Source organism: Brassica napus, chromosome C3, assembly GCF_020379485.1.
Source record: "Brassica napus cultivar Da-Ae chromosome C3, Da-Ae, whole genome shotgun sequence".
In the NCBI taxonomy this organism is placed as follows: domain Eukaryota; kingdom Viridiplantae; phylum Streptophyta; class Magnoliopsida; order Brassicales; family Brassicaceae; genus Brassica; species Brassica napus.
Genome location: NC_063446.1, coordinates 40287626 through 40311807, shown reverse-complemented (window position 1 = coordinate 40311807; position 24182 = coordinate 40287626). Strand labels below are relative to the sequence as shown.

Here is a 24182-nt window from a genome sequence, read left to right as displayed (position 1 = left end):
TTTCCAAGCGGTGGGACAATTCTTCCACTCCCAATGCATACAATCGATGCTTCCTATCATCCCGGAAAATCCATGATGCTCTCCAACATAAAGTAAACGTAGAAGATCAGCCGGTGTTAACGTAGAAGATCAGCCGGTGTTGGTCTTCTTAAGTACTCCTCGCCGAACAAATATATTATGCTTTCCACTAAATTTTCTACACATAACCGAGTTGGTGTTTTACCGAGCCGGAGGTATTCGTCGACCGTATCACCCACACAACTATATGCCAAGACACGAATGGCTGTAGTACACTTTTGAAGGGGAGAGAGACTAATCCTTCCTAGACCATCTTTCTTTTCCCGAAAGTATTGAACGTCGTTGGAGAGTCGATCAACAATGTGCATAGGCAGCCTAAAGAAAAGGGTCCAGCCGAAACATTAAAAAAAAAAACAAACTCTCTCCCGAGGAGTAAATCTTCATAACAGACGAACAAACTGATAACCGCTTAAGCGATGCCCACATGAGCATGCCCCGGCTTCTCGAACAAATGTACTGGCACTCGCACCCCACGTTGGATATGTCCTGATCAGACACGTATTCACGGGAATCGACTGTATTGCGACTCGAACCAATATGGCCGAGACAATGACTCTGACTCATCCTATAATTTACTAAGTAACATCTGGCCAGCCGAACGCTTAGAAATTTCATTAGGATCGACTTGGAACTGTCAGCTTCAAGAACTCATGATTAATGATAAAACTCAAGTGGCGAATGATCGCGAGTCGAGTAGAACGACCGAGACAAAGTCATGACGAGCTTAACACAACAACGACCCGACACCTCGGTAACGTTTGTACTAAAGAACAATATCACTTCAAATCTTGATTAATCTTGCATTTGATAGACGGGTACAATATCGAGACAACAGACTCGTCGAAAAACGATATTTAAAATTACAATCAAAGTAGATATACCTAAGTCCAAGACAAAAGTTGGCGACTTACTGGAAATGCAATAGAATTAACGAGTCAACATGATTCAAAGTTAAGGAATCGAAAGTTCAAAAGAAAAGACAACAAAATAAGAGCCTCACAGGGCCAAAGTCTCAAACAACATAATACCTTCAAGAGTGGAGTCTCTACGGGAGCGTGCCCATTCAAAGAAGATCTTCATCAGAACCCAAACCAAGTGATCAGTCTTGAACTTGCATTCGTAAGGCTTTAAGCTACGCCTCAGAGGCTCAGTGCGACGAAGCTTAATCACATTGGCGATTTGGTGGACGAGTTCGGTGTCTCTCACTGAAGGTTTCTTCGGGGAGTAATCAGGGAAAGGTCTTGTGGTGTCAGTTATCGTTGAGGAAGAGAGGTTACGAGCGTTGGGGATGGATTGGGAAGACCGAAAAGTAAAGAGGTGAATGAAGTTTCTGGTGTCAAAGGTAGTACCTTTCTTCATTACAGAGTATAACAGAGGGATGATTCATCGTTTCATCGAAAACCCATAAACACGTCGCGAGCTAAGTTTAATTGTTTGCTCGAATCGAAAAACCCTAAAATGAAGAGGAAGGTGGCACACTGTGTGAAATTGAGAACGACGATTGATTTGGGGATTTTGTGGTTAAGACGTCGCCAGCCTGATTTATAAAGTATAAAAAAGTAATTTATAAAGTTTAAAAAAGTAATTTAAAAACGAAAATATATGTATATATAATATGATTTCATTAAAAAGGAAAGTTCACAAAATAGTAATATTTCATTTAAAAGATATTTTTCACTAACATAAAATAATATATAGAGAGAAAGACCAAAATAGCACTTAAATAAGTTTTTGTTCACAAACTAGCACTCAAGGCCAAAAGTCACAAAAATAGCACTCAAGTGGTAGAGTTTAGGGTTTAGAGTTTAGGGTTTAGGATTTAGAGTTGAGAAGTGAGGTTTTGGGGATAAGATTTAAAATTTTGAAAAATAAAAAAATTTAAATTTTTCAAAAGATAAAATGCTATTTTGGTCATTTTAGTTTTTGAGTGCTATTTTTGTGATATAAACTTAGAAATGTGCGATTTTGGAGATTTGCCCTAATATGTATTGTTACTTTTCTGAATAATTTTTGCTAATTTTGTATTTTCTGAAAAAATAGAGAATAATAAAGGTTACTGTCATTTTAATTTAAACCAAAAATATTTATTAAAAATGATAATATGATCTCAGAATTCTTTTCATTATTTTTTTTGGTTTATAATATCATTTTCAATATATAATCATATAAATGCTTCATATAAGGGAAAACAACATAAAAATAAGAACTTCAGGAGGTTCTCTCTCCTCTCTCTAGAGAGAGAATTCTCTCTAAAACTCCTCCCTTCTCCACAAAACTAAATCATTTAGAAGGGTGGAAAAATCGTTTTGTTTGTAAGAGAATGGAAAGTCCATATTATAGATTCTCTCTAACGTTCTTATTCTCTGTAATTATGATCTCAATATTGTCTTACCTTTACTGTAACCATCGATGTACATATAAGAGCTAAGCTCTACTAATCAATAGAATCATTCAAGTCCAATACTCAATACATCGATGGTTACAGTAAAGGTAAGACAATATTGAAATCATAATTACAGAGAATAAGAACGTTAGAGAGAATCTATAATATGGACTTTCCATTCTCTTACACACCCCCTCAAGACGGACGGCCATTGGAGAGTCCGATCTTGACACAAAGAGAGTCAAACCGAGAGCGTGGGAGTGGTTTAGTGAGTGCATCAGCTAGCTGGTCTGCAGATGCAATATGTGAGACACGAAGCTCACCACTCTGCACGAATTGTCTAACAAAGTGATAATCAAGTGCTATGTGTTTCATTCGTGTATGAAATACTGGATTTGCAGCTAAGTATGTGGCTCCAATATTGTCACAATAAATCACTGGTTTGGTAGGGGAAGGAGCGCCAAGTTCATGCAGTAGCATCTGGAGCCAGTAAACCTCAGCAGTAGTTGCAGTAAGTGATCGATATTCCGCTTCTGTGGACGAGCGAGCAACAGCAGTTTGCTTCTTCGAGGACCATGCTATCGGGTGGCGACCAAGGTAGACGATGTATGCGCCAGTGGAGGTGTAGTCGTCTTTATTACCAGCCCAATCCGCATCCGTGAACGCATGTAAAGAAGGAGTATTGTGAGCAGAGAGAAAGAGGCCTCTTGTTATCGTCCCGGAAAGATAACGTAGAATTCTTTTCACAGCTTGCCAATGATCTGTTGTTGGTTTGTGCATAAACTGTGACATTTTATTGACTGGAAACGAGATGTCTAGCCGGGTGAGGGAAAGATATTGCAGGCTCCCAACGACCGCACGATACTCAGTTGGATCAGCAAGAGGAGTACCTGAAAACAGAGTTAAAGGTGTGTTAGAACACATAGGTGTTTTAATTGGATTGCAATCTGTCATATTTGTCCTATGTAATAAATCTGAGATATAACGAGATTGATTTAAATAAAGACCATCCTTAGTTCTCTGCACTTCAATGCCAAGGAAAAAGGATAAATCATCTAAATCTTTAAGTGAAAAACGTTGAGATAAGGATTCGATAAACCGTGATGTGTGGTATGTGTTGTTGCCGGTGATAATGAGGTCATCGACATAGACTAGCATGTAGATGAGGACGCCATTCGTGTTGTAGATGAACAGAGACGCATCTGCAATAGAATTTTTGAAACCTGATTGCAGAAGAAACGTTCGCAGTTCATTGTACCACGCTTGCAGACAGCTTGAGGATGATCTTTATCAAGAAACCCCGGTGGTTGCATCATGTAGACATCTTCTTTGAGGTGACCTTGCAAAAAAGCAGTATTAACATCAAGTTGACGTAAGTTCCAGTTACGAGAAACAACTATACTGAGAACAGTACGGATAGACGCATGTTTTACAACCGGACTAAACGTATCATGATAATCAATTCCTGGACGCTGAGTAAAGCCTTTGGCGACTAGACGGGCTTTGTAACGAGCGATCGTGCCGTCAGGATTCCTTTTGATTGTGAAGATCCACCTGCAACCTACAACATTAACTTTGTTAGTTGCATCAGTTAAAGTTTCTAAATCCCAAGTGTGATTGCCTATTTGAGCATTGAACTCCTCGCTCACTGCTTTGCGCCAATGGGGGCTCTTTAGTGCTTCTTTTATTGACGTGGGTATCTTATCTAGAGATGGAGATATTTTGGTATGGAGGTTGAGTTTCTGAACAGGTTTTCTGGTTCTAGTACTAACACGAGTTGGTTGAGAGGCTGTAGGTAATGGATCTATGGAGGTAGGAGCTTGGGTTGTTGTAGTTGGAGCCGTTGCAGGTTGAGCAGCAGAAGTATCAGGTTCTGTCTCAGGAGGGCCAGGTTGAACTATGGGCGTAGAGGCTTGTGGTACAACTAATGGAGAGGGAGAAGTCGGTGGCTGACTAGTTTGTGGTACCACCGAAACTATAGGAAAAGAAGGAGTGAGACTGTCTGCAGCATCATCTTCTTGGTCATTTGTGGTAGAAACCGAAAATGGAAAAACCGTTTCATGAAAAACTACATGTCTCGAAGTATAAATTCTAGATGTTTGTCTATCTAAACAAAAATATGCGCTTTGTGTCATGGAATATCCAAGAAAAACACAAGGGGTGGATTTTGCATCAAGCTTATGGGATGCATATGGACGAACCCATGGAAAACATAAGCACCCAAAGATGCGAAGTTTTCCATAACTAGGGACATGTCCATGTAAACATTGAAACAGAGTTTTAAAATCTAAAACCGAAGTTGGCATTCTATTAATGAGATAGACCGCTGTTGCAAAAGCATACGTCCAGAGCGTTTTAGGCATTGAAGTGTGAGATAGAAGAGAAAGACCTGTCTCGACAATATGTCTATGACGACGCTCAGATATCCCATTATGCTCTGGAGTGTGAGGCGGGCTTGTCATATGAGAGATGCCATGAGAAGCCAAAAACGAGGTTAAAGCAATGTACTCACCCCCATTATCAGTGTATAGAGTTCTAAGCTTGGCTTGAAATCGATTTTCAACCAAGGCTTTGAATCTAGTAAAGACTTCGAAAACTTGTGATTTTTGTTTTAACGGATAAAGCCATGTGTAACGAGTAAAATGATCGACGAAAATTACGTAATATTTGAAACCATCAACCGAGATCAGTGAAGATGTCCACACATCGGAAAAGACAATATCAAGAGGAAAAGACAATATTTGAAAAGGAAGCTTGTGCATTTTATTGATAGAACATGCATTGCATGGAGAAGCCATTAAAACATTCGAACTAATAGGTAAATGAAATTTAGAAATAAGTTTTTGAAGAATTGGAAAAGCGGGATGACCAAGACGCGAGTGCCAGTCAGACATGGATATCTTCACAGCTGAAGCAAAGGCAAGAGATGGACGTTTGGGAGATGTGCTGATCGGCCATTCGTAAGTTCCGTCTTTAGGTGTTCCCTCCAGACGTAGAGCCCCCGTTAGCAGATCTCTGACCTGAAAATATGTTGGAGTGAAAGTAACAGCCACACCATTAGTGGTACACAATTGAAACACAGAGATAAGATTCTTTTCAAGTGATGGAACACATAGTACACTATTAAGAAAGAAAGGTTTAGTATAAGAGGGAAGAGATAAAGAACCAGTGTGAGAAATCTGAAGTCCGGACCCATCACTGAGTAGAACATCATCACTTCCACCATACGGATTATGCAAAGAGAGATTAGCCAAGTCCGACGTCATGTGATGTGAGGCACCGCTATCAAACAACCATGTTGATGAATCGGACATGATGGCTTGATTTGCTTGTGGCTGCCATCCAGTATTGCGGTTCTGAGTCTGCCATGGTGGTTGAGTACGCATCTGAGGAACCGACGAAGTTGTGTAGAGCCTTTAACGATACGGAACTCAGGACAATAGCGTGCACTGTGACCCTGTATACCACAGGCTTGACAGCGGCCTAAGTAAGGTTTAGAAAACCGTTGTTGAGTAGACTGCTGATTGTTGTTGTGGCGTGACTGACTATTGTTGTTGTTGTGTTGCTTCCATGGTTGACGTGTTCTAGTATCAGTGGCATGAGCAACGATTGGTCCAGGGACAGAGGGTTCCTTACACATGAGCATGGCTTCACGGTTGAGAAGCCTTTCGTGTAGTTCAGCAAAGGGAATAGTAGTATCACGCCCATTGATCGCATCTATCTCAGGTTTGTAGTCATCACTTAGACCATCAAGAATGCGCTCTGTGAGATCTTCTGGGTCCATCGGTTTGCCTAGTAGAGCAAGTTCGTCCGCCTTCGATTTGATGGTGCGAAGATAGTCACTTATGGTTTGAGTACCTTTCACACAACTTTCGATTTATTTCTTGAGCTGGCGTATGTGACCGCGAGTGGGATTCCCAAAAGTGGATGCTAACAGATCCCATACCTCCTTTGTGGTGGTAGCACTAGAGACCACCGTCTGAACCGGTAAAGAAATAGCTCTGATGATTGAGCTGTAGAGGAGTCGATCTTGTCGTCTCCACGGTGTATACGCAGGATTTGGTTGCACTTCTCCAGCAATGTTATCTGTCGGAGATGGCGCTGCGTTTGTATTCTCAATAAAGTGATGGAGTTCGTGACCTTCAAGCAGTGCTCGAATTTGTCGACTCCACATCAGATAATTGGCAGTCGTGAGTTTGGTAACACCCGACATATTGACGGATAGTAAGGAGGTGCGAGGATTTGCGGGGTCAAAGACAAGAGCACGTTCAGTGGTATTATCAGCCATGGATATAGTCACAGAGGAACAGAGTGAAACAGAGAGAATAGAGAAGGGATTTTAGAGAACGGACAAAAAGAAAGATGGAAACAGCGGAAAAGGAAAAAGAAAAATAGGTTTAGCCCTATGATGGCTCTGATACCATATTGAGTATTGGACTTGAATGATTTTATTGATTAGTAGAGCTTAACTCTTATATGTACATGGTTACAATATTGAGATCATAATTACAGAGAATAAGAACGTTAGAGAGAATCAATAATATGGACTTTCCATTCTCTTACATTTGCTGTAATATAGTTTCGATCTTAGGATCGATGTTCTTTTCCGAATAGCGGATATAAAATTTCGCGTAGGCGATTTTGTTTTGCTTTTCAAACCAAATTAGGATATGTTCTTCATGTTCTTCGATTTTATTTTCCTGTTTGGTTTGAAATTTAATAGAATCCTGATCATCTTTTGATCGGTTTTATCTTTACTTTCCACTTCGTTTCAATTCTAATTCCGTTGATTTCTAAGCAGATACCTTCTTCACCGTTCACTTCAATCCCTTCCACAGAGAATCAGTCTTCACAAGAAAGATTAGCCTTAATTGGCAAAGGTGAAGCATCTCTTCTTGAAAAAAAGATTGAGTTTGATAGATTTTGAAGTCGATTATGAGATGGATTCAGAAGAGTCGGCGTTACTTTGACGGTCCGGCAAAGGGTCTTCTCTCGATCGAACTTTAGCTTTCTCCGGCGTAAATTATGGTGGATAAAAAGCCTCTCTGGTTTAAGCAATCAAGGTTAAGGTGGAAGGTATACCAAGGAGTACAAGGTTAAGTGGAGTTAAGGTCGTGGCAGAGTCAAGCTTACAGCGGAATCAAGCTTGTCGTGGATTATTGGAAGAAGCATCCTCGGTTAGCCTGCGTCTTCGCTGGAGGTGAGAAGAGGCTTGGTGTCCTCACTTTACTCAGATGAATGCCACGTAGCAAGCCTAATCTACATGAGTGACACGTTTATGTTCTGAATTGTAATATCTTTTGATAAGATATCAGTTGTGTAGTTGGGCCAAGATCAATATTTGTAACTTAGTCTTTGTACTTTTTAGCCCATGAAGCTTATAAAACTTGAGTGGACAAAAAAAAAAAAAAAGCTTCATATAAAGTAGTTTTTATTATAGTTTGGAGGGCCAACCCTTGTATTTACACATATTTGGTAGATTTCCTTTTCCCAATGGGTTTAGGAACTTGTATATATATCATCGATAACATATGATTCTCAAATTCAATATCGGCTAGGGATGACGACGAGGATGGCAGGATTCGGCGAGGAAGAAAGTGGGATCTCAGACAGTGAGATCATAGAGGGTTTTCTGCGGCCAAAGATTGAAGGAGAAGCAGTGGCGATTCCGGGATTGATAGTGGAATTGGGGGAGGAGTTGTACACTCGAGAGCCATGGCTCCTTCCGCAGACAGCCCATCCCATCCTTAACCCTCGAGAGTGGCTCTACTTGGGGAAACCGAATCGAAATAATTTCCCCGTTGATCACGAAGGGTGTTGGGTTCGCATTGGAAGTGCCATCTTGATCCGATCCGAGGAGACTGATGAAATAATTGGGGGAACGTCGAGATTCAGATATCGCTTCAGGAACAAGGGGGACAAACATGCTCTGAGGTGGAGTAATTGGTTCATGAAAGAGTATCGTCTCTTTAACCCAACCCCTCATGTTATTTGCAAGATTACTGAAAAGCTGTGCTAAGATAAATTTGTTTCTGTTTTAATATTTTTATTTTTGCAATGGACTCAGATTCCATTCCATTCCTTGTGTTTCATTCGAATTTTAATAAATCAATAAGTTCGGGTGGTTTGATTGATTCTGAATGTGCTAATGAAAACCTGTGCTAAGATAAATTTGTTTCTGTTTTAATATTTTTATGTGTCTGTATACATGTTTCATCTTTTTTTTTTAATCCATGTGCAAGCTTGTGAATGTATTGAGTACTACTCTTCTTGTGAGTAGGTGTTGTAATCCGTCTTGCTCATTCAACACTTGATATTGTTCTATTCTGTCTGTTTTTTTATTTTAACTTGCAGATGTAAGGCTAGTGTGTGTCTTCACCTCTTGAATGATCTTCTCTCCTAAGTTACATATTACATATTTTTCCCCTAAGTGAACTATTGCATATTGCATATATGCCTTCTTTCCTTTCGTTTGTAAAGTCCCCAGGGGAAACTACACGTTCTATGTTTGATTTGTCCAGATTGCTGAAAAGGCTTGATTTCTCTGAGATGAAATTCAGCTTGTACTTCCTGGGCTACGAGGTAAAGATTTTTTCTGTGACCCTTGGTTAGTTTAACTCTTCACGTGGATCTTACAGAAACAAAATGTGGAACTTTGCAGTTTGCAAAAAAATGTTAGAGCACTTGAAATTACGCAATCTGTTAATGGATTGAACTGCTTAACTAAAAGTTGTTGTAAAGTGAAGCTAAATTAGTAGTTTTAGAATTATTTTTGTTTGCTTTTCTGCATCACTTGGACGAAAACAGATACTTCTCTTGATCCAGTTGAAAGCAATAAGCTGGGTTTGACTAATATACTATGGTACAGGATACTTCAACAGCTCCAACTGAGAGAACGGTTTGGACCTTTGGTCGACCCGCAACAATTGAACTGACTCAGTAAGAAACAAATGTTATTTGCCTTACATTCTCTCACTCAAATATCCTTATATTTGAATATCCTTCTCAGTAACTGGGTTACGGAGAGTGATCCGGAGTTTAAAGGTGGGAACTCCGAGCCTCGTGAATTTGGTAAAGTGTCTACCTTGTTGTTCTCTACATTCAGAAGTAATTGGTCGAGGCTATCTGGCCATATTGTATACCATCAATATGAACCAGTTAATAAGCCTAAAAATGAGGCTTGTGTTATGGACAAGAGAAGGCCCGTATTACACAAATGTAAACTTTATCACTGTTGTTGGTACAGGGAATACTGGGGTGACGGTTGATGATGTGCACAAGGCATGCGAGAGATTTGAACAGCTGGGAGTAGAGTTTGTCAAGAAACCGAACGATGGTATTACTATTAAAGAATTGATTTTTTTTTCATTTTAAGAAGTCTGGTTCTTACCATTTTGTCCGCTGTAAAGTTGGCAGGAAAGATGAAGAATATAGCCTTCATCAAGGATCCTGATGGCTACTGGATCGAGATCTTTAATCTCAAGTCTATCGGGACAACAACCGGAAACGCAGCTTGAAGTAGTTCAAGATTGTGCTGTTTGTGTTCTTGTGTTCATTCCACCTGAGTTTGAATACAAATAAAGATGTTTTCTGTCTCAACGAATAAGAGAAAATGAACTAACCACTATACCTACACTCTTCTCAAAGAATGTATATAATCGTAGAAAGACAGATATAGATTGCATCTTGGTTTCAAACGAGTTGTAGAAGTAGTTCCTGGATGAATGTAATGGACTGTCTTTATGTTCACGGTACCATACTTTGTAGTTTGTATGGATGTTCGTATGGTCTTATTATTAATCAGAAACAGCAGCTTTGGTCGCATTTAATTCCTTCTCAGGCACTCTTTAAAGCTCCATCTCTCTCTCTCTCTCTCTCTCTCTGGTGTTTCTCAAGATTTCCATGAGCTAGTGCTGAATGTATAACTCTCGCTCGTACTTTCATCACCCAAAAGGGGTAAGTGCTTTTGTTTTCATTTCAGAAGATTACAGAGACGAGATCCTTCTTTGACATGGTTGTCTGAATTTTCCACTTCAAGACTGTTTCCTGAATCTGCGGAAATCTGTCTCCTCATGGCTCCGTTGTTTCTTGGACACCAATGCTTCTCTCATTGCTTCAATTCTTTTAGATGTTGCATGTCCATGATTGAAGTAAAGAAAGAAAGGTCTCAGTTATGTGGAACTTCTTGTGACTTTTTTGCTATGTACCCATTCTATGGAATGTCTCAGAAAGTGAAGAGAGGAACTAAGAAGCGTGTGTGTAGGATAAGAATGCTTGAAAGGAGAGCAAGGGAATGAAAACTCCTTGCTTCAGCTTGTGCTTTTCACTAGACTATGGCAGCTTGCTTCAGCTCTTGGCTCAATGGCTTCAATTGCAATTTCCTATGGAGAGGGTGGTTCTGTGTTCTGTGGTCTGAAATCTGATGGTTCTCACCTTGTGGCATGCATGCTATAAATCAAACGCAGCAATCCTCTATGGAACTCCAGCTCATTTCCAGTTCATTGGTATGGGATTGTGATGCAGTCTCATCAACCTTATTGTTGTGGAAACAATGGATTCATTCAAATGGAAGTTCCTCATCCGATGATCAACGGAGCTGAGTACTTAGAACTTAGTGCTGGAGATTACCATCTCTGCGGTTTGAGGAAGCCATTAATGAGAAGACAAGAGAGTAGCAAAAGCGGTCCCTCTTCTTCTCATGTTGATTGTTGGGGATACAATATCACTAGAACCTTTGTCTTTGATAAGCAGATTCATCCACTCTCTGCTGGCTCGGAGTTCAACTGTGGCTGTCCTATGACAAAAGAGTAGCAACAGCTTAAATCCCTGTCGCCGTTTTATTGGGGTCTTGGTTACCCTGCTTGTATCCCTGTAGCTGTTTCACCAAGACTCTGTTGAGACACTCCTTGCGCTCCAGGAAGTCATATTCGTGACCGAGACAGCCGGCCTTGTAAATCTCCTGGCTCTCGCATTTGCTTGCCATGTAGCACAAGTTGTCCTCCTGAGATATATCAGAAAAGGGAATGCACAGAAAAGATCTAATACATGCACATCGATGGCAAATAGCAAAATAAAAAACCCAAGTCTTGAAATTGAAAAGACAAGAGTCTGAATCATAGTAATTCAAAAGGTCACACAAACAAAGTATCCCAAGCTGAAAGGTATCTATAACTCCAACGCTGGTAGCAATGACAGCGCCTGGCTTCAAGAGATCTTCAAAGGTCTGGAACACTCAGACCTGAAATAAGAAGGAAGTGTCAAAAAAATAAACTCTCACAATTTCAATATTACAAAGCATATAACATAACTGAACCATATATACACAAACATGCTTCCTTACAAGTACACAAACAACTTAAGGACACAAATGCTAAGACAAGTGCATATACAATTAATGAAGACTCATTTAGCAAAACCTGAAATGGGATGGACGGTGAGGCAGATCTGGAACTCGGACGAGACTCGGCGTGTATACATAGCCGCAGAAGAAAGGATGCCAAAGAGATGTTTCAACAATGCGAACACGACCAAGTACTCCTGTTTTGTTGATTTTGAGGAGGCTTATATATGCTTTTGAAACTTCTTCATCACCCGTTTTCAGAAAAGCTTCATCCCACTCTTCACGTTCTTCCTTCTCTCTACCTAGAGACGGGATTCTGGGATCAGAAACATTGAGGAGGCATGTCCACGAGACAATCTCATCATCCAGAGGGCTTGAAACCCAAAACGCAATATCTCCAGTGAGACCTTGAAGTAACAACGAGAGTCTGTTTCCTTTATGAGAAGAAAGCGACATGGCTTGTGTTTTTTCATCGTGGACAAACACTAGTTCACCAAGCTTTTGGAACTCTTCAGTTGTAAAACTGAAAAGTTGAATGGTGTTGCTAGAGGTTAGCCAGTACATATTACCACCGATTGATAATCCATGACAAGAAGGGAGTCAAGCTTCGCTTGAAGTTTCTTCCATACACAAGTTTCCAAATCCAAAATCTCCACAGACCCTTCATCTTTCCCTGAGAACCCCAATATTGTATAGTTTCTTGGAGTATTGGCTGGGACCTTACGATAACCTATACCCAAGTATTCAAACGAAAAGATGCTATCGCTCGGGAATATCTGGCTAGAGTCTCCGAGGAATGGATTCCACAAGTAGAGGTGGGATTGACTCCGGTTAAGAGCATGCACGAGGAATAAACCATCACAGTGGATAAGTGTTTGCTCCCTTCCGTAGCCAAGGAAATGTGGTAATGGGGCAGACTTCACAGAAGAATCGATTGGATTGATCGATGAAACCTCATGTTCAACACGTAGAAACCGCTCATTTGAAACCTTGAGATGTCTGAGGATGAAAGAAGCCTCCACTAGAGTCTTGAACCAAGTCTTGCATGTCAATCTCGCCTTAGACAAATCTTCCATGGGAAGTCTATGAAGAATTTCGCTCTGCAACCAAAAACGACACACTTCATCACAATCACCACAAGTCACTTTCTTGCAAAATGCATTGCAAAATCAATTGCTTGCATCAAATCCATCACATAGCACATATTCTTCAATCAAATCCGATCACAGAGCAATCAAATAACGAAATCGATTACCTCAAAAAGCGTATCGTTAATAGCACAAGAAGTAACCGGTTTGATGGTTTCGTCCGGTTTAGGTATATTCGAATCGTCTTCTGGTTTCTTCGAACCGTCTTCTGGTTTCATGGGATCCCTGTACGAAACCGAAGATATGTCGGAGAAATTACACGGGAAAAGGAAAGATCGGAGAGAGAGATCAGCTTTTTACTTATCGTCAATTCCTCCTTGGCGTTCCATTGATTCTCCCCTGACTTTCTCGAGAAAATGAAAAGGAGAAGAGAGTCGCCAGAGAGCGAGTAACCCTAACCCTAAATCTTTTTCGCGCGAGAATTAGAGCGGGCGGGGAGAGAGGGGTTTGTTTGAAGATTGTTGATATACAGAGTCGGCTGATTTCGTCACGTGGTGCATATTAAAGTAGAGCGGGAGATTTTGAAGCTGTAATCTTCCCCTACATCAATTATTCCTCGTAGCCAGGTACGTCTCTGAACTAAGCAAACAAAAATGGTTCTCTTTTTTTTTTTTTAATTTCTCTTCCCTAAATCTAACAGTGTCTCTCTATCACAGTAACCAAAAAGAAGAGATGTCATTCGAACAATGTGCCATGGATATAGGTTGCCTTTAGCTCTAGCTTGGATTCATTGTAGTTACTCCAAGTAAGCTAACGATGAGCTAGTCAAAGTATATGCAAAAATAAAATAAAAGTCATTCTTTGAACGGCATGTTATGTGAATGACATGGACATGGAAGGCTTTGTAAATGCATGTTTGGGGGATTATCTGAGCAAAGGGCAAGGAGTTGCAGGCAAAGCACTCATATCAAACAAACCGTCTTTCTCATCTGATGTAAAGACATTTTGATATCTGAATTTAAAGGGTCTTTTTCAGGATAATGAGTGAGATCAAAAGGGGTAGGTGCTTGCAGAAGATTAAAGAGCCAAGAGATCATTTTTTGACATGGTTGTCTGAATTTTCCCCACTCCAAGATTGTTTCTTGGACACTAATGCATCTCTCATTGCTTCCACTCTGTTAGATGTTGCATGCCCTTGATTAAAGTAAACAACGGTCTCGGTTATATGGAAACCCTTGCGACTCTTTGCTACGTACCCATTTTATGGCATGTCTCAGAAAGTGAAGAGAGTAACTAAGAAGCGTGTGTGTAGGATAAGAATGTTTGAAAGGAGAGCAAGGGAATGTATCCTCCTTGCAAAGCTTGTTGATTTCCTGTAAATGGGGAGCTCAAAATTTTGGTTGAGATAGATGTTCTTCAAGTTGTTGGCAAATTAGATGTGTCAGAAGAATCTTCAACAATAATAGAAACAATGATTGTTAATGGGTTTCAGATTCCTCCTTCACATGTAAGAAATTAAGAATGCTACTAAGTTTGTGTGTAGAATTTTAAGCCACTAGAAAGAACATAAAGTTTGTTATCCATAGTTTCATGGTCTTGGAAAACTGTTTTTCTAAATATGGTTTGACTTTATTTACCCTTTTCTCAACCACAGGTAGAATCTGTGAGCCGTATGTTTGAAAGACACTGGGAGCTTGCAACTGCATTCCGTCCAAAGAACCCAAATCTAAGGACAGGCTTACACAAGCTTTCTACTCATTCTGATTGTGACTATATGCCAGTCACCGCAGGAGGTCTTCCAGGATGATCTGTCTGATGCTTATGCTGCACTGGGATTCATGAGAGATGCTGGATTTAAGTTGGATTGGTTGGAGAAGAAGCTTTATGAGGTGTCAGAGAGGAAGAAGAATGAGGAAGCTGGGCTGAAAGAAATGGAGGAAGATTTGAGGGACTTGAAGCACAAGTGTTCAGACATGGAAGCTCTAGCGAATGAAGAGAAGGTTTCTGCAAAAACTCCTATCTCATTTGATGATGTTGTCTAATGTTGTTGAGATCTTAAAGCACTTAGGAGTCTGGTTCTGGTTTTGTTCATGTAGGAAGAACTATGGAGAAAGATACTTTGTCATCGAAGATTACTCTCGAAAGCTGCGCCCTTACTTCCAGGCTCATCAGATCGCGATAATCAGCATTACCATGGGAATCTAAAAAATGTTTCCAGCCATGTGGGCTACGGATATGATGAGAAGAAGTCGTTTCTTGACCCCAGGTGGCTGGGATGGAGACCTTTTGCATGAATAAATGAAATATCCCTTCCGCCTATCACCATCGTCACGTAGTTTAGGACTGCCCCTCCTTCTAGTGCCAAACTGTTAGGGTATTTTCTGGTACGAGCGATTCGTGCTCAGCCTACGGAATGATAGGAGGAAGGAGACAAGTAGTCGTAGTACTTTCTTCTGCTTCAATGGTCGATGAACCAGGAGATCCTGCTTTTAGGATACTGCCATAAGGATATGGGCCAATATATATCGTCAATGCCTTCGTACCGACAAGGGATATTGGTCGTTAGGCAGGGGCTGCCTATCTGTGGCGAAAGCCATAGGGTCTATAATGAAGGCCGCAAGGTCTTCATGATGTATAGTAAATGGTTCCTGGTTCTGAAGGTGTCTTCTAGGTTCTAAGTCGTGGAACCATGGAAGAAGTGGGGATTTATAGCTGCATCCTACAGTGGGGATTGCCTACGTACCCCTCGGAAGGGGATCAAGCCATTCGTAGTTCATATATTGGAGGCGCATAGCCTAGGTGGGCACGTGGCCTTGCGGAGGCGCGAGGCCTGATGGAGGCGCATAGCCTGATGGAGGCGCGTAGCCTGTGGGCACGTGGCCTTACGGAGGCGCGAGGCCTGATGGAGGCACGGGGCCTAGTGAAGGCACATAGCCTAATGGAGGCGCGGGGCCTTAGGAGCACATGGCTCTGTAGTTGATAGGAGTCATCTATTGTAGAAGGCACATGGCCGGAATAGATGGCGGGATCGTATGGATGCTGCAGTGAGCATGGAGCTTCGATATGCTTCATGGAGCATGGAGCGTCCCTGTTGATGAGCTGGAGATCGTAGCCTGAACCAGTATGTAGAGTTATAGGCATGTTGCCATGAGCATAGGACGCCATCTTGTTGGTTGTAATCCCAGGGATTCGTCTTCCATAGATATGTCGGTGGAGATAGTCTTTTAGGTCAATTCTTGCCTCGGTAGCCGTCGAATTGACTATGGGTTTATATCTTCTGTAGATGGACGTCTTCCTCTATAGTGGACGTGCAGCAATGAATATAGAGCCTCATCTAGCTGATAGATATTGTCGGGATTGTTGGGGGATTTTTGTGTAGGATCTTTGTGAGCACCACGGAACGTTGGATGAGGAGATAACCCGAGGGTTTTCAGAGTATATCGTAAGGATTTGTATGTATTCCGTGAATGATAAACAAGAAAAGAGGCTTGAAGAGACTATTATTAATCGAGTAGAACAAGAGCAAAGGGGGTTACAATGAACTTTAGATAAACCCTAGTTCTAGCCGTATAATCCTAGCCTCTAAGCCTTCAAGAAGTCGATCCCGCGGTATGGGGTAGTAGATGTCCTTATATAGTCGTCTAGGAGCCGCCTAGGTTAGGTTAAACTCTTCCATATTCGGAAATATGGAAGATTTCACCTTGTCGAAAGTTTTCCATTTATCGGAAAGGAGAAGGGTTCAGGGACTCGATCGCAGGGTTCAGGGACCCTTCTACAGGGTTCAGGGACCCTGATTGGAGGATCCCTCGGGCAGGGACCCGAGGTATCTACTTTCTGAGGATCCGGAGATCCAGAGATCTGGGTTCAGGGACCCTATCGCAGGGTTCAGGGACCCTGGCTGGTGGATCCCTCGGGCAAGGACCCGAGGTATCTATTTTCAGGGATCCGGAGATCTGGGTTCTGCCTGGAGGCTGGGGGAAATAACACCGGGATATTTTTCCCCAACAGGGATCAGCTAGTCATAAGCGTATCGAAGAGGAAGGTCTTCTAGGTATGAAATATCGCATGGGCAGTTGTAGAACTTGTCCTCTCTCTCTATGAACGTGTTCACCTCCTCTTTAGGATTTGGAAATATTCCATATATCCTTGGATAATAGAATATTTCCAATTTTATTAAAGGCGGCCAAATATTTTGGAATACTTCCTCTTTCTTCTCTTGGATTTAAGGAGATTCGACCATATTATGGTAAATATGGAGGTTTACCTTTATCTTGAAGTTTTCCTTTTTACTAAGAGGCAGGGGTAATTATCTGACCCGGAACCTTGAACTCGGGGCAGGGGTCGGACCCGGACCGGGGTCGGACCCAGTCAGGGGTCGGACCTTAGAAGCAGATGTTAGAACCTGGAAGCCGGAAGCTGGGGAAATCTTCTCATGGATTATTTTTCCCCAACACACCCAGCTGTGATACACTTCGTGTAGCTTGATATCTTCATCTTATTCAATCCTTCTAAGTACCTTGGTCTATCTCCAGACCTATACTAAGTTTCCCCATTATCCATTCTGATCATTCTCTTCATCGAGCTCCACCCGGACCATGTCCAGCTTCCGGGTCGCTCGACCAGCTCCTTTAAGCGTGCCTCCATGCTATTTTGGTTAAGTCTCAGCTGTCTGATTCACTTAACCACGTTTTTGGATCATGGCACGCTCATCTTTAGGTCATATAACCTGACTGGTGCGTCTCCTCGCACACTGGTCCATCATGCCGGTCCGATCCAGGATCGGGGATGCGACAAGTTATATGGTCGGATAAATTTAAAAAGGTATCGAACATTTTTTAGATTTAGCATTGGTTCAGCCTTGACTTAGGCCACCATATATGATTATATCGACCAGAGACATAACTCATACAATAAGCATTCATCGACCGATGCAGCGGATTCGATCTCGAGATAAAAAAACATGCCAATACCACATAAACTTAAGGCTATGCCCCATCATTTTTAAATCTGTATCGACAGAAAGGTCTAGACACGACCTAAAAATGGAATAGTCGAAGCACAATTCCTTTAAGGCTTGTTAAAAATATTTTTCGGCAGAAAAACTCGATATGCCCATCTTTAGTACTTATATGGTCGGATAAATTAAAAAAGGTATAGAACATTTTTTTGATTTAGCATTGGTTCAGCCTTGACTTAGGCCACAATATATGATTATCTCGACCAGGGACATAACTCATACAATAAGCATTCATCGACCGATGCAGTGGATTCGATCTCGAGATAAAAAAACAAGCCAATACCACATAAACTTAAGGCTATGCCCCATCTTTTTTAAATCTGGTTCGACAGAAAGGTCTAGACACGCCCTGCAAATGGAATAGTCGAAGCACAATTCCTTTAAGGCTTGTTAAAAATATTTTTCGGCAGAAAAACTCGATATGCCCATCTTTAGTAGTTATATGGTCGGATAAATTTAAAAAGGTATCAAACATTTTTTAGATTTAGCATTGATTCGGCCTTGACTTAGGTCACCATATATGATTATCTCGACCAGAGACATAACTCATACAATAAGCATTCATCGGCCGATGCAGCGAATTAGATCTCGAGATAAAAAAACAAGCCAATACCACATAAACTTAAGGCTATGCCCCATCGTTTTTAAATCTGGTTCGACAGAAAGGTCTAGACACGACCTAAAAATGAAATAGTCGAAGCACAATTCCTTTAAGGCTTGTTAAAAACATTTTTTGGCAGAAAAACTCGATATGCCCATCTTTAGTAATTATATGGTTGGATAAATGTAAAAAGGTATCGAACATTTTTTAGATTTAGCATTGGTTCAGCCTTGACTTAGGCCACCATATATGATTATCTCGACCAGAGACATAACTCATACAATAAGCATTCATCGACCGATGCAGCGGATTCGATCTCGAGATAAAAAAAAAAGCCAATACCACATAAACTTAAGGCTATGCCCCATCTTTTTTAAATCTGGTTCGACAGAAAAGTCTAGACACGCCCTGCAAATGGAATAGTCGAAGCACAATTCCTTGGCTTGTTAAAAATATTTTTCGGCAGAAAAACTCGATATGCCCATCTTTAGTAGTTATATGGTCGGATAAATGTAAAAAGGTATCGAACATTTTTTAGATTTAGCATTGGTTCAGCCTTGACTTAGGCCACCAGATATGATAATCTCGACCAGAGACATAACTCATACAATAAGCATTCATCGACCGATGCAGCGGATTCGATCTCGAGATAAAAAAACAAGCCAATACCACATAAACTTAAGGCTATGCCCCATCGTTTTTAAATCTGGTTCGACAGAAAGGTCTAGACACGACCTAAAAATGGAATAGTCGAAGCACAATTCCTTTAAGGCTTATTAAAAACATTTTTTGGCAGAAAAACTCGATATGCCCATCTTTAGTAGTTATATGGTCGGATAAATGTAAAAAGGTATCGAACATTTTTTAGATTTAGCATTGGTTCAGCCTTGACTTAGGCCACCATATATGATTATCTCGACCAGAGACATAACTCATACAATAAGCATTCATCGACCGATGCAGCGGATTCGATCTCGTGATAAAAAAACAAGCCAATACCACATAAACTTAAGGCTATGTCCCATCTTTTTTAAATCTGGTTCGACAGAAAGGTCTAGACACAGAGATTTTATGGACCCTGAGGTCTTAGTGAACCCGGAGGTTTTATGGACCCTGAGGTCTTAGTGAACCCGGAAGTTTTGTGGACTGTATGCATTTATGGGAGGTTTTTTGATCGTACTCTGGTGCCCGTGGGCGAGCCATTCTCGATCATGTTATTGAGAAACCGCACTCTGCCACCCGGAGGTATAGGCCACTCTCGTGAGTCTCAATGCTGCACTCTACCTTTCTGCAGAAAAGGTCACTCTCAGACTTACTGTGGTCTGGCGTGGGCCTACCCCGCGGAGCGAATTCACACCAGACACACTACTTTCCACGTCTGGATAAGTATTAAATTTTTGGTGCTAACCGGATTTTTCGCATGTTTGCTCCCTGCATGTCAGCCGTCAGCATCTGATTACAGTATTTTGCAGTTGTACGTCATGCCCCCTGTATTGTATTTAGCTCGTGGCGTCTTTAATGCAAAGTTTGGGTGGCACTAGTACAGGTGGTCTCCACGTAAATTTTGGTCTATAGCCTTTACGCAGGGCCCGAGGTGCAGACAACGTAATAGGGTTGATCAGACCCGTTCCTTTTTTGTCGTACACCCATGTGACTAGTCTCACTAGTATGGGGTTTGCTAAGATCTAAGGTCCCTTAGGACCTGACCCAGCTAGTATGCCCCTTTAAGTACGTTGGAATTCCTATAGCCCTTTTTAGTCGTAACTAAATAATGTATTTTATAAGCTTAGTCCGGAGACGTTATCGCATACATAGGAGTAGGAAACCAAGGTACTTAAATATATAATAGTAGTAGTAGTAATATAGAAAGCTCGATCCGGGGTCCTTACTTTTAGAAATGATAGAATTTGAGGTGCAAGGCGTTCCAGCAGTTGGGTTGGACCTTGCCGTTGCTGTCTTGCAGCTTATAGGCTCCTGCCCCTTGCACCTCTATTACCTTATAAGGGTCCTCCCATCCAGGGGCGAGTTTTCCGGCTGATTTGTCCCTTGTGTGGTCGCAGACTCGCCTTAGGACCCAGTCTCCTTTTTGGAAGGTTCTGGATCTGACCTTCTTGTTGTAGCTCTTGGCTACTTTCAACTGATAGGATGCGTTTCTAAGGCGGGCCGCCTCTCTTTTTTCATCGAGTAGGTCTAGACTTAGGGACATTAGCTCGTTTTTCTCTTCCTGGGAGAGGAATTCGGAGACCGTAGTCCTGACGTGCACCTCGGTGGGTATTACTGCTTCAGCCCCATAGACAAGTGAGAAAGGAGTCTCCTGGGTAGCCGTCTTCGGGGCTGTCCGTTAGGCCCAGAGTACTCCGGGTAATTCTTCTGCCTATCGCCCATAGGCGTCTTCCAGGCGTTTTTTGAGCATGTTTACCACCGTCTTGTTGGTGGACTCCGCCTGTCCGTTTGATTGGGGATGTGTGGTGCTGAATAGGAGAGTTTGATGTTCCAGTCCTTGCAAAACTTTCGGAAGTTGTAGCTTGTGAACTGGGGTCCGTTGTCGGTGACAATTTCATGAGGGGTTCCGAAGCGTGTGATCACGTTGGTCCATATGAACTTCCTGATCTGGAGGTCCGTTATCTTGGCCAGTGCTTCGGCTTCTACCCACTTTATGAAATAATCGGTCACGACTAGGAGCAAGACCGTTTGCCCCGGTGCCATAGGGAATTTCCCCACGATGTCCATGCCCCACTTTCGGAAGGGCCAAGGGGAGCTTCGAGATTTGAGGTTCTCCGGTGGAAGGTTGGAGACTGGTGCATGCTTTTGGCATTGACTGCAGGATTTGGCTTGTTTGAGGGAGTCCCTCGCCATGGTTGGCCAATAGTAGCCGGCCCTTCTGGCTCTGAGCACCAGACTTCGACCGCTGGAGTGGGAACCACATTCTCCCTCGTGGAGCTCTTCTAATATTCTTGCGGCTTCTCTAGGGGAGAGACATCGTAGGTAGTGTTGGGGAAAAATATCCCGGTGTTATTTCCCCCGGCCTCCAGGCTGAACCCAGATCTCCGGATCCTTAAAAGTAGATACCTCGGGTCCCTGCACAAGGGATCCTTCAGCCAGGGTCCCTGAACCCTGCGATAGGGTCTCTGAACCCGGATCCCTAAAAACAGATACCTCGGGTCCCTGCCTGAGGGATCCTCCAGCCAGGGTCTCTGAACCCTGCGATAGGGTCCCTGAACCCAGCAATCATGTACCTGCGATAGGGTCCCTGAACCCAGCAATCATGTCCCGGCTACTGGGTCCCTGAACCCTGCGATCGGGTCCTTGAACCCTTCTCCCTTCCGATAAATGGAAGTTTTCCGACAAGGTAAAATTTTCCATATTTCCGAATATGGAAGAGTTTGACCTAATCCAAGCGACTATATTAGGACGACTCAAGCCCTACAGACGGGGATGGACACTTTTTGACTTGGAGAAGAGACTTAGACAGCTAGGGTTAGGGTTCATACGATTATACTTGTAATCCTTGCTTGCTCATAATAAAGATCTCTTCAAGTCTTTATTTTCCTTCAAATCTTCTTCTAAACACAACGAAATATATCATAATCTCCCCAGGGAGTTAAATCATCTGTTGTTTCGTGGTACTAAAACGATCCTACACAAAAATCCCCTAACAGTTTGGCGCTAGAAGGAGGGGAGTAATCAAAACTACGTGATGATAGCAACGGATGAATACGACCAGCCACTCAAAGCTGTTCAAGAAGGAATCACGCCCCAGGGCTCATCTGTCAGTCAGCCTGGTCGAACAGGCAACTTCACCAAAGACGATTCCCCGCAAGAAGAAACTACCTATGTCATATCCGGAGGATTGGATACATGCAACGCGGATCGTCCAAACTACTCCCTAGACATCTTCAGTACCGAGGGCATGTCGACGGAGATCAAGCAGCAGCTTTCCGAAGCCGATGAAATAACTTTACAGCCGAGGAGCGAAGAGGAGTCTCGGCACCTCATCACGATGCCCTCGTCATCTCGCTCCATGTAGCGAATTTCCTAATAAAAAGAATACTGGTACACAGCGGCAGCTCCAGCAACATCATCTTCCAGGCAGCTTATCAAGGTCTTGAATTGGAAGAAGGTACCCTGATACGCAAGGCAACCCCCTTGATAGGGTTCAGCGGAGAAATCAAACAAGCCACCGGGGAAATTTTCCTTCCCATCTACGCCGAAGGAATCAACCTCCTCACCAGGCTCCTTGTCGTTGATTGCCAATCCTCTTACAACATGATCTTAGGCCGAGCATGGATCCACGAGATGAGAGCGGTTCCCTCGACTCTCCATCAGATGGTCAAGTTTCCCACTCCTCAAGGAATCAAAATAATCCGAGGAGATCAGGAAACCACTCGCCACTGCTACCAGGTCGCCTTGAAAGAACAAACCAAGGTAGCACCGCCTCCACGAGTCAAATCTGAAGCTCCACACACGGAGGAACCTGAAGTCGAAGATATGGACGATGTGCCACTAGTCGAAGGCGACCCAATTCGCAATCTGAAGATTGGGTCTAAGCTCACCGAGAGTATAAGAAGAAGGCTAGTCGACTTCCTCCGATCCAACTCCGATTGTTTCGCATGGTCACATCTAGATATGCCGGGGATCGATCCCGAGGTCATCATGCACCAGCTGCTAGTGGATCCCTCGCACCAACCTGTGAGGCAGAAGCGAAGAAAGTTCGCCCCAGAGAGGGACGTCATAATCAACGAAGAAGTCAAAAACCTGCTGGACGCGGGATTCATCCTAGAAGTGCAATATCCGGAGTGGCTAGCTAACGTTGTTGTGGCGAAGAAAAAGAATGGAAACTGGCGAGTATGTATAGACTTTACAGACCTCAACAAATCCTGCCCGAAGGACCCTTTCCCGTTACCGCATATCGACAAGCTGGTCGATTCCACAGCAGGTCACCAACTAATGAGTTTCATGGACGCTTTCTCCGGTTATAACCAAATACTCATGCATCCCGAGGATCAGGAGAAAACATCTTTCATGACATCCCGAGGAATCTATTGCTACAAAGTCATGCCTTTCGGCTTGAAGAACGCCGGATCAACCTATCAAAGGCTGGTGAATATGATGTTCGCAGACCAAATAGGAGAGACCATGGAAGTCTACATCGACGACATGTTGGTAAAGTCTCTGGAAGCGGAGGATCACATCTCGCACCTACAACATGCCTTCTCTACCCTTCGCAAGTTTAATATGAAGCTCAATCCAGTCAAATGTTCATTCGGCGTCAGCTCCGGGAAATTCCTAGGGTATATAGTGACCCACCGGGGCATCGAAGCTAACCCAGATCAGATCAGAGCCATCCATTCCATCCCTTCTCCAAGGAGTGTGAAAGAAGTACAGAAACTGACCGGTAGAATGGCGGCTCTAAGCAGGTTCGTCTCGCGACTCTCTGACAAGTCCCACGCCTTCTGCAACACGCTCAAGAAGATGAAAGATTTTAAGTGGAGTGAGGAGTGCGAATCAGCCCTCGAAGAGCTGAAAATCTATCTCACCACGCCTCCTCTCCTATCCAAACCTCTGCACGGCGAAGTTCTACTACTTTACCTTGCCGTCTCCGAGCATTCAGTCAGTGCGGTCTTAGTCCGGGAAGAGGGAACTAAACAGCTACCAATCTACTACGTAAGCAAAGC

At 42.6% G+C, this 24182-nt stretch overlaps 2 protein-coding genes and 1 pseudogene across 4 annotated transcripts; 2 read left to right on the top strand and 1 right to left on the bottom strand.

Moving 5' to 3' along the window:
* The first annotated feature begins 6867 nt into the window (after window positions 1-6867).
* LOC106431259 (lactoylglutathione lyase-like) lies at window positions 6868-10285 on the top strand. 3 transcript variants are annotated; one of them, XM_048750718.1, is made up of 6 exons: window positions 6868-8395; window positions 8983-9043; window positions 9330-9400; window positions 9471-9532; window positions 9708-9797; window positions 9878-10285. In XM_048750718.1, exons 1-6 carry the CDS (start codon window positions 8022-8024, stop codon window positions 9976-9978), a joined length of 759 nt encoding a protein of 252 aa, XP_048606675.1. In that variant the 5' UTR covers window positions 6868-8021; the 3' UTR covers window positions 9979-10285. The 3 variants fall into 3 exon arrangements, with proteins under 3 accessions (XP_048606675.1, XP_013727525.3, XP_022564094.2); XM_013872071.3 differs by having other exon boundaries at window positions 7892-8419; XM_022708373.2 differs by having other exon boundaries at window positions 7895-8419; window positions 9871-10285.
* Window positions 10286-11532: 1247 nt separating this feature from the next.
* On the bottom strand, window positions 11533-13514 carry LOC106431234 (putative F-box protein At3g22650). The gene is made up of 3 exons (XM_048750719.1): window positions 13250-13514; window positions 13057-13174; window positions 11533-12901 (listed from the first exon to the last, which is right to left on the bottom strand). Exons 1-3 carry the CDS (start codon window positions 13276-13278, stop codon window positions 12353-12355), a joined length of 696 nt encoding a protein of 231 aa, XP_048606676.1. The 5' UTR covers window positions 13279-13514; the 3' UTR covers window positions 11533-12352.
* A 744-nt stretch (window positions 13515-14258) lies between these two features.
* On the top strand, window positions 14259-15369 carry LOC106431235 (annotated as a pseudogene).
* The last annotated feature ends 8813 nt before the right edge of the window (window positions 15370-24182 follow it).

Bases quoted from the DNA above. Each gene is read 5' to 3' on its own strand.
- LOC106431259 (XM_013872071.3), top strand. From the start codon at position 8,022: ATGACGACGAGGATGGCAGGATTCGGCGAGGAAGAAAGTGGGATCTCA. The intron at 8,420-8,982 runs GTATCGTCTCTT...TGATTTGTCCAG, and splicing joins AGTAATTGGTTCATGAAAGA to ATTGCTGAAAAGGCTTGATT. The intron at 9,044-9,329 runs GTAAAGATTTTT...ACTATGGTACAG, and splicing joins TGTACTTCCTGGGCTACGAG to GATACTTCAACAGCTCCAAC.
- LOC106431234 (XM_048750719.1), bottom strand. From the start codon at position 13,278: ATGGAACGCCAAGGAGGAATTGACGATAA. The intron at 13,175-13,249 runs GTAAAAAGCTGA...GGTTTCGTACAG, and splicing joins CAAGGAGGAATTGACGATAA to GGATCCCATGAAACCAGAAG. The intron at 12,902-13,056 runs GTAATCGATTTC...TTTTGGTTGCAG, and splicing joins TTAACGATACGCTTTTTGAG to AGCGAAATTCTTCATAGACT.